Source organism: Nelusetta ayraudi, unplaced genomic scaffold (genome assembly GCF_046127955.1).
Source record: "Nelusetta ayraudi isolate G7.1 ecotype Tasmania unplaced genomic scaffold, CSIRO-AGI_Nayr_v1 ptg000111l, whole genome shotgun sequence".
NCBI lineage: Eukaryota > Metazoa > Chordata > Actinopteri > Tetraodontiformes > Monacanthidae > Nelusetta > Nelusetta ayraudi.
Window position 1 is genome coordinate 610,001 of NW_027466161.1, and position 9,764 is coordinate 619,764.

The 9,764-nt window shown below is 46.9% G+C and overlaps 1 protein-coding gene across 1 annotated transcript in view; it reads right to left on the reverse strand.

The window, feature by feature from the left end:
• The window catches only part of LOC142903576 (FYVE, RhoGEF and PH domain-containing protein 4-like), a 44,767-nt gene extending 39,955 nt beyond the window's left edge, over positions 1-4,812 (reverse strand). Inside the window, exons 1-2 of the mRNA XM_076049291.1 lie at positions 4,367-4,812; positions 4,176-4,265 (exon numbers count right to left, since the gene is read on the reverse strand). Of these exons, the coding sequence (XP_075905406.1) occupies positions 4,176-4,265; positions 4,367-4,421 (145 nt within the window). The 5' untranslated portion in view covers positions 4,422-4,812. The remainder of the gene's footprint in view (positions 1-4,175; positions 4,266-4,366) is intronic.
• Between the last annotated feature and the right edge of the window lie 4,952 nt (positions 4,813-9,764).

Consider the following 9,764-nt stretch of genomic DNA (forward strand, 5'->3'; position numbering starts at 1 on the left):
ACATACACACACTAATGCTGTCAATCTAATCTGTGAAAAAAAGAACAATCAGCTGAAATCAGCTCCTGCACTGCTGCCCTCATACAGCAGACAGACAGAAAGGCAGGCAGGCAGACAGGCAGACAGACAGACAGCGCTGCTCCAACAATAGGCAACAAATTGATGAAACAATGATTTTCCCCTGAGACGCTCGGCTGCTTTCATGATCCTCCACATCTCAGCAAGATACATATTTATAGAGACAATGTTGGGAATTTTATTTTGCAAGACACAATTAAATTCAATTATTCCAATAACTAATCTACGACAACTTCATGATAGAAAGTGGGATAGAGTTTTTCTTTCTGTGAAATACGTTTGGTCGCAACTTCATGATGAGTGAAAAAATGTGGGTCGTGGGACTCAAACCAGTTGAGAAGCACTGGGATCCACTGGTCTGAAGGATCCCAGCCGGTCCAACGACGTCATGTGACGCTGGACTGTCTGACCACGTGTCACCGCGGTTGTCCAGTTCCCAACCAGTGGTTGGATAGTTCCAGTTCCAGTTCTAGTTTTCCTCTCCTTTGTTGCCTCATTGAGATATGGCTGGTATGAAGTGACAGCGTGTGCATCATGTTCGCACTGCTGTGTTGACCTGCAGGAGCTGACGGACCAAATCCTGACTGACAGGATTTGAGTGAGCGGCTCGTCAACGTTATTAAACCCTCTCGCAGGGCAATCACCTGGCAGCGCTGGCAGCTGATTGGCTGCTCTGTCCTGATGGATGCAGCGGCAGCGTGGGAGGCTCACGTTGCATTTTTACCCGACTGAAACCCCCTTTACACTCTGGCTGCAACCATCAGTCGGCGTGAGGGATTCCACTGTCATAAACAAGGCATATTCGGTGAAACAGAAGTCCAGAATAGGTGCCGACAGTAAAGATCATTGTGATTAATCGACTGATTGAAGAAATAATGCCAGTCACAACAAAAATAATCGCTATTTGCCGCCCTAATTTACACTTTACAGCGACTGGTGCAACCATAAACAGTTTTCTAACGGACAGCAACTAAGTGTCTAACTAACTTCAAGTGTCTCCTGGTGATGTTTGTCAGGACTTATCTGTCCAACTTTGCGACAGGCCTGCGGGGATTAAAGATCACCGATAGCCAAGGTCAGAGGAGCCGGAGGGAGAGCGAAACACAGAGGGAAAAAAACAACAGAGGCCGGAGAAAAAAGAAAAATGCTGTCAGTCCTCAGAGGACCGAGAAGGAGAAAGTCAAAACAATAACATGCAGCAGTGCTAAATTTAACTTGTCGTCAACATAGCCTTTGCTTGACTTCCTGGCTTTTCCAGTTTTAGGCATCCAAGCACATTATTAGCAGGTGGTGGACGGCTGAACACGGAGCTGGAGGCCCCTTCAGAGCTGCAGGTCGCTGGGGAAATTTAGCAGGTGACACACATGCTGTGTCTCAATTCAGGGTCTGCACCCTTCAGACCGACTGTCCTCCGTCTGAAGGAAGCATTCTTCAAGGACCCAGCCTAGAAGGACGGACCAAACCCCGCCTCCCCGGTAACCACCCAGGACGGTCTAGCCTTCGGCGTATTTCCTGGTTGCGTCACCGCCATTCCCTCCTGCTGGCCAACTCCGGAACTGACGTTTTCATAGCATCAAGCTAACCATTGGTTCGCCATCTAACGATGACGTTGGATGAGCTCGTCCAGTCTCCAGGAGGGAAAGGTGATAAATTCTCTGAGAAGTAGAAAAGTGCTTTACACATTTAATTCCAACTGGTCAAGTGGTGAAGAATAATTCCTGGTAGAGGAAAGCCAGCGCTGGGAAACCCCAGCAGGCCTTGCAAACAATACAACATCCTTCATCTTGTAGTCAGCATGAATTTCCTCCGCATATTGTTTATTTATTTATTTATAATTTTTCCCTACATGGCAACATTGTCTCCGTGAGTGTGTCGATATTAAAGCAAAGTAACGCAACAATATTCAGATCTGTCTAAACTAAGAACCTGAAGATTGGTCAAGAGCACAACGACAACTGGACAACATGAAAATGTTAAGGATATTATTTTTTTTATGAAATACACTTGCATATCCTTGTTAGTACTAGCGACCGATGCTACAACAGTGGAGGAACTGTCGTCTTGAAAACAATAGAATTAAAAAATGCAGGAAAGTATCCCTTTGACACCAACCAAAGACTGGAATGCTAATTTATTTTAGTTAGTCAACTCTGACAATACGTGGTCAACCAACAAGCAGATTAGAAAAGTGAAATAAAAAAATTGGGTGTGACCCCTAGTGGACAGGATGCATTAACATTGCCAATATCAGCAACAGAATCCAGCAACACAAGCGATGAACAGCAGTGTAGGAGCGCTGGCAGCGTCACTGCTGGTGGCTCCAAGTCTCCCACGTTGAAACAATGAGCACGGTGAAAGGAGGCGGCCGCGCTGCTGTTCCAGCCTTTTCCTTCCTGCCAGTGAAGAGAACTGCAGCACAATGTTCCTTACCCTGGGCTGCTGGTCAATCAGGGTGACTGACTCGTCCCAACTCACCCGCTGGAGCAACACGCAGGAGCCTCGGAGGAGACGCCATAGATGTGCTACACTGTGTACGCACACATACAAACACACACACACACACACACACACACGTCTCCCTGGACGGAGAATGGCTTGGCAGGAACGGTGCCAGGAGGCCAAAGTGGTTGGATGAGGGTCTTAAGAGGGAGAAACGATTCCCAGGGCTGCAAGAACAAAAGAGTCTTTGCAGCCTGGAGGATTGAAATGCTCCTCACAGTCCAGCAGCTGTACCACCGAGCAGCAGAGGGCCACATGGACACACAAGTGCTCTCTCTCTTACTTACACACACACACACGCGTCAAATTCTGGGGACACTGGGTGACCTTGTAGTTCTCTGGTCTTTGCGCTGCCGGTATGTAAACTGATAAAATGTTCTCTTAATTCGCAAAAACTAACACACACACACACACACACACACACGTGCGCGCTGACTTGGAAGCACCACTTAAAACCAGCAGGAAACCAGAGTGGAAATACATCATAAGTGCGTGACAGTAAACAGTCAGTAGAATTTCCAGGATGCTGCATCAGAGACGCTGAAACCTTGCTCATCCAGCCAGCCAACCTCCAACAGGAAGCAATGCTAACGCTAACCCTTTGATTTTGTGACGAGCCGGCTGAACCCACTGCTGCGAGCTGCCACTGCATGTCCTTGACATTAAGTTTTTATGAAAAAAAAATAGCATTTTGTTTTTCTTGCAGGCCAAGTTGTGATCTCAAATCGCTCTGTCAGATTGAAGCTGCCTGCCTGCCCTGAACCAGTGCAGTGAGGAGCAGCCGTCCCTCCACAGCGCCCTCTGGCTCCACTCGCAGTGAGAAGAATGGATTAGTTCGAGTGGATGTGACCATCAGTAGGATGGCCAAGTCTTACAAACCAAAGACTGGCCAGGTTCATGGGAAAACTATGGCCCGGGGGCCATATGTGGCCTAGTAAGCTTTTTAATCCGCCCCCCCCGAACTTAAAGAAACAACATTAATAGTCAGTCAGTCATCTAACAGCTGTATTTCCTCCATGCTTCCAGTGTTTTCAGAGTCATTTCAATAAAGAGCGAAACACTGTGGTGGTCCAGGATGGTTCTGGGTGGTTCTAGGTGGTTCTGGATGGTTCTAAGAGCTAAACACCCTGGTGGTTCTGGGTAGTTCTAAGAGCGAAACACCCTGGTGGGGCTTCAAAGACACTGATTTGGTTGCAACTTTGCTTTGCTTCATTTTCCATTGACATTAAAGCAACATGTTTTCTCCATAATAGCCCATGATAGATTGTTTCCTCCAATGAGGTGGCTCACCAAAACACTCCATCCATCCATCTGCTGCTGCTCCGCTACCCCCCTCTGGCACACTATAGACCCCACTGTGGCCCCACCAGTCCAACAGTTTGCTGATGTTTTCTCCATGATAGATTGTTTCCTCCAATGAGGTGGCTCACCACAACACTCCATCCATCTGCTGCTGCTCCAGCTCCCCAGTCACATTATAGAACCCACTGTGGCCCCACCAGTCAAACATTTGGCCCTCCACTGAGCCAGGCCAGTGTCAGAATGCTGACCACTCCCCCCTTGTTAACTATCATCAGAGTAGAGTCTGTGAATCTTACCATAGCAGCAGAGCAGACGCATCTTTGAGCGTTTACCTTTCCGGCTCCAAAACCAGTACTTGCGGCGTCGTTTCATCGCCAGTCCAGTGTCTTTTATTCAGCCAAAAAAAAGAAAAGAAAGAAAAATGGAAGTGGTGACCCCCGAGGGTCCTCTCTTAGCAGACAGACATTTTTCCTGAAGGATCACCTACCGGAGGCCAGATGTCTGAGTCGGGACGTCCGGTAAAAAGGCAGGAGATGATCCATTCTGTGTTCCCCGACACACACAGCGGGGAGAGTGAGGGGAGGTCAGGGCTCCACCACGAAGGAGGCAGTCAGAAGGAACAAAAAACCTCTTCTCACGTATGACCTGCTGCCCAAAATACACCTCTGCTGAATACTTTCTCCCCTTCCTTCCTTCCTTCCTTCCTTCCTCTGCCGCCCTGCCAGCAAGCAAAGGCAGCAGAGCCGCTGACGGGACGCCGATGGGACCGAGGACCACCAGGCAGACTGAAAGACTTAAAGGAGGACCAACCATCCAAGCAGCGAGACCGCCGCACACGTATGTCCTCTTGCGAGATGCAGTCCTCTATTTCGCAAAGGCAAGGTAAGAAAGAAGAAAGATGTCACACCGCATCTTCCTCTCTGTAAAGTTACTTCCTCAAAGTCCCTCCAGCTCCTGGATGTTGTTCCCTGCACTGAGCTTCAGCTGCAGGTGCTCCACACCTGAGCCCAGAGTGAGTGCGGCGAAGCTGCTGGTGAAGCGGCAGAGTGGGAAGAAGCTGACAGGCTAACAGTGGCGGTCCGGAGGGGAAATGAGGCAGGCAGCAGACAGGAAGCCGTGGCTGACACATGGATAGAACAATAACACTGGCTGACACTGACTCAGTGCAGTTGTGGGTTCAAACTACAGTCACACTGTGTCAGTGTGACCCGTCAGTGTGAGAACTAGGCCGTCACCAAGCCTGGACCCTGAAGTGATGGAGCTTCCTAAAGATCAATATCTATATCAATCAATATACAAACAACCCTGAAGAGTTTTAGCAAATCTGTTACCACTGTGTCAAATTATGGAACAATCTGTACTCTATGTTTATGTAGGTGCATGTATGTATTTTATTAATTCATTAAATGTTCTTTCTATACTATTTTATATTCAGAAATTGTTTAATAATTTACCCACTGATGCACAAACAGTGTTGCAATGGCAGGAATCAGAAGCATGGCGAAAACGATATTAATTCAATAGCAAAGGTAATCACACACACACACACACACACACACACACACACACACACACACACACACACACACACACACCAGCAGCAGCAGCAGCAGTTCTTGGAAGCCACTGGGAGCCACAGCGCCGCCTGGTGGCAGGAGGAGGGGAGGCTGATGCCATCAGTGTTACACCGTTGGCCCAAATGCAAGAGGAGACAGATTATGGACATTCAGCTCCACCTAGTGGTAATAATGGTGTAACATGGTGGCTCTTCGTTGGTGAAGAGGCTGGAGATGGTCAAAAGAAAAGGAACTGTTTGTGTGAAACTGAAGCCATGAGAAATGAATACTGATATCAAGAGGTCAATAAATAACATTACATGTATGAACAAAGACAGACGTTCACGTCTGTAAAGCCAACCTTTATCTTCATGGCATATTGGCCTCTCACAATTTAATGTATTGAGCTGACTTCCTCAGTGTCTGCTGCAGCTACTGAACAGAGGGCTGAACATCCTGTAGGTCTTCCAATGTTGCTTTTGATAACTAACTGTCCTCCAAAGCTTCTGCAAATATCTGCATTCAGGCATAATCCAGGACCTCCATGACGACCTTGGCGTTCACACACTGAGCAACGTGGGCTCCGACCTGCTGCAGAACGAGCTCAATTTCACCAGGCATTTCCTGTTGATTCCAGCAGGATTTCTGGACTGATAAAACCCACCAGCTCCTCTGGTCAGCTGCTGTCCAGCACAGCACGCAGAGGGACCGACATAAAAGTCTGTTCCCGCATGAACAACCTCAGCAGCAGTGGCTTAGCGAGACTTACAGGAGGTTTATATTGTGTAGAACAAAAAAAACCCTCGAAGCCATGATGAACTGCGCTGCACAAGGCGACCGCTGTCCTGCTGCAGCCTGCAGAGGACAGTGAGGAGATTCAGCTCAGAATAAATGACAACTAGCGCAACAACACAATAGCAGAGCCAGGAGGCCAGCAGGCCACACAGCCTCCCATTCATACAGTCCCACAGTTCCTGTGCTAGCGGATAACAAAGCACTTTAGTGTGGGGAGACTGACACAGCAGAAGTCACAGTCAAACGCTGCTCACACCCCCACCCCCCGAACCCCGCCCCTCACCCCACAACCCCGCCCCCAACACCAAAACAATATAAAGCATTTTTTTTTTTACAGTCAACCAAAATAATTTAAACACACATCAGGAAAAGATAACCATGCATAAAGACTGAACAGAATCTACACAGCTTCCAGAATATCTCATTTAAAAAAAAAAAAAACTGGATTCCAATGAGGAAATCTGTCCGTCAGTCTGACTCCTGTGTTGCTCACAGGCAGCGACTCACTGCCAGAGCTTCCTGTCAATCACCTGAGATCCACACTGACGCCCACCCGGTGATCCTTCACACACCTGCACTGATTTGCAGAGTGAGGCGGCGTATCAAACACAGGGCAAAGTTCCCGTCAGACTGCACTGTGACTGCACTGTGAGTGCACGGTGCAGTCGCAAACAATATCCTGCCTCGCCTCGTGTTTGCACAGGCATGCAGGCAGACGGACAGACGGACGGATTTCAAGATTAGACGCAGCTGCATTCTGACTGCTGGGTCGTGCCCAGACAGCACCAGGCACTGCAGGAGTTCGCACAAGTGTGTCTGGAAGTTTGCAACTAAATCAGATGATACAAGTGCCAGTTGAAAGCAACAACCTGCAGCAGTCACACTGGAACATTCACACATTTCTAACATGCGTGGTCACACACTCGTTCCCATGAGGATACTGTAGGTAACTGAGGGCATTGGCAATAACCTGCTGCACTTTTTCTTTTTATTACTGTCATTTATTTTCCTGTTACATTTGCACTGTCGTTCTGTTGATGTGTTGTTGCACTGTGGCATATTCTCTTTATACATTGTATCTATTTTTTTTTTTAATCTTCTATCTTTTCAATCTTATTGTATTTTAGGTAAAATACCTAAAACATTTAGGTATTTTAGATATCTTAAGTATCTAAAATACCTAAATCTATCTAGATATCTATCTATCTATCAAGACTGCAACATCAATAACACCATACTGATACTTGTCATACAGTGACAGAAGAATACTACTTATTGATACTACTCACTGATTGATTTGGGGGTTTTCGGTTTGTTTTTGTTTTGTTTTTTGCAGATGTGGGACTTTACTTTAAACTATGCAGACGATGCTCCAAACATAACCTCGTTTCTGTTATGTGAAATCTGACTCTGAACTACACCTGGCAGTCATAATGTTCAACACACAGGGTTCTAGGACAGAGTTGTTGGCCATAATGAGAGAGGAAGGTTTGAGGGTCCCTGCAGCGTGTTTGCTGTTGCGCACCAGCAGGCCGGGGCTTGTCGGTCTGCAGCCTTCATACCTGCCGAGCAGCCACTCAGCCAACCAGCGGTGTCAACAAGCGCCCTGCTGGAGTGGGTGTGTGTGTTGCAGTCTGGCAATTCCATACTTTCCAAACCACTACATGTTGCCTCATAGCAGAACTCAGAACTTTTAGCGGGAATCAACAAAACAATGACGACGACTCGGGAAGGTGGCACGCGCTCCGAGCCGCAGTGGCCGACAGATGAAGATATTTATGATATGACCATGTGACGGCGGGTTACAAAGCTGGCAGGCTGTAAACGTGCCATCACTGGACTTGTATTATTATGATGTAGGTGGCGCTGCAACACTCACCTGCCTCCGGGGTATGCGGACGATCCAGACTGTGTTGCTTCCGGCGGAACGCGACCCTGTTAAATGCCTCCATTCTGTCAGCGCGTGACAGCGACAGCTGCGGCATCAAGAGTGAACAAGTGAGATGGAATAATTTAAAAAAAAAAAAAAAAAAACAGCCAACAAAGTGTTCAAAGTCCCCACGGGGGAGTTGGTGAAGTCACTTTGACACGCGCTGCGCTGCTCCACTGTGACGCCACCAGGTGCGCATGTGTGTCGGCGGGCAGTGTGACGTAACACGCCACCCTGTGGGCAGAACGCGGGGTCCGCTGGAGCCGCGGCGGGTCGGTGTCACCACCGGGTGACTGACTGTCTGTCACTGTGGGCGGCGCTGTTTCGGTTTGACTCTCAACTGGGGGGGTTCCTCTAAGCCCCGCCCTCCACAGCCAGCCACGCCTCCAGCCCACTATTTACATTTAAGCCTATTTAAATCTGACAATAATTTGATGTCGTCTTGTAGTCAAGACTGCAATAAATGAACCAGGACCTCTTCTAAATTCCAGTTTGCTTCTAAATTCTCTTTTCAGCAAGTTATCTTTTCATATTTTCTTGAACATTTTGCTGCTTTGGCAACTATTTTCAGGCATTTTCCAAAAAAACAAACCAATAACTTTGCGTCATAAAATTTAAAAAAAGAAAGAAAAAAAAAAAAGAGAATGAACTAGGAATAAGGGGGCAGGGTGTCACTCTGGGTGTCACCAACAGAGTGTAAAACACCAGCAGCTGGATTCCTTTCTGTTATAATTGTGTCACTGCAGTGTTGGCTGAGTCTCCACTGGTCTGGATCACCCCAACTGGTCAAAGGTCTGATGACCTCTGACCTCTGGAGTCTGTATCTGCTCCAGAGGTTTTCGTCCCACTACAGGGGAGTTTTTCCTGTCCACTGTCGCCCCCTGCTGCTCCGGAGGGGTCAGTTGGTTTTCCTCTGGTTGTAACAAGGAAGCTTTGAGACGTCCTTGTTTGTGATTTAACCCTGAACAAATAGAAGTTGATTGATGACGCACAAGCGATGCCGGGAATTCAGGCTCTTTTAAGACAAACACTTCTTTTGACTGTCTTTATGACTGCACATTATAAAGAATTATATATTTTTTTTTAAAACTGGCCTTATTTGAAGGTCCAGCATGTAAAACTTTAAAGGAAGCCCGGTAAATATATATATGTATATATATACATATATATATATATATATATATATATATATATATATATACATATATATATATATATGTATATATATACGACAACCAAAATTACTTTTACTGTACTGTAAGTACACACTTTTGTCAATGTATTTATGAGCATTATGTTAAACTTTCACCAATAGAAAAATGAGGAAATTCGCTGGTTTATGACTTCGTCTACTTGATGACACACAAAGTTGTGCGTAGCAGCCCTTTCTGATGTCACCAAGGGCACGGGGACCAGGACTAAATGCAGGACTCACCCTGCATTTTAGCATGTGTTCATCGCCACCTTGTGTTTTGTTTCTCTGCGTCCAACCAGGTGGATGATAAAATGAAGCGTAGGAACATAACACCAAATATTTTTGAGGGAAGGGTGTAAACATGGGGCTAAACATGCAGTTTCCTGGAGAAAAGCAGACGTGCACCCAG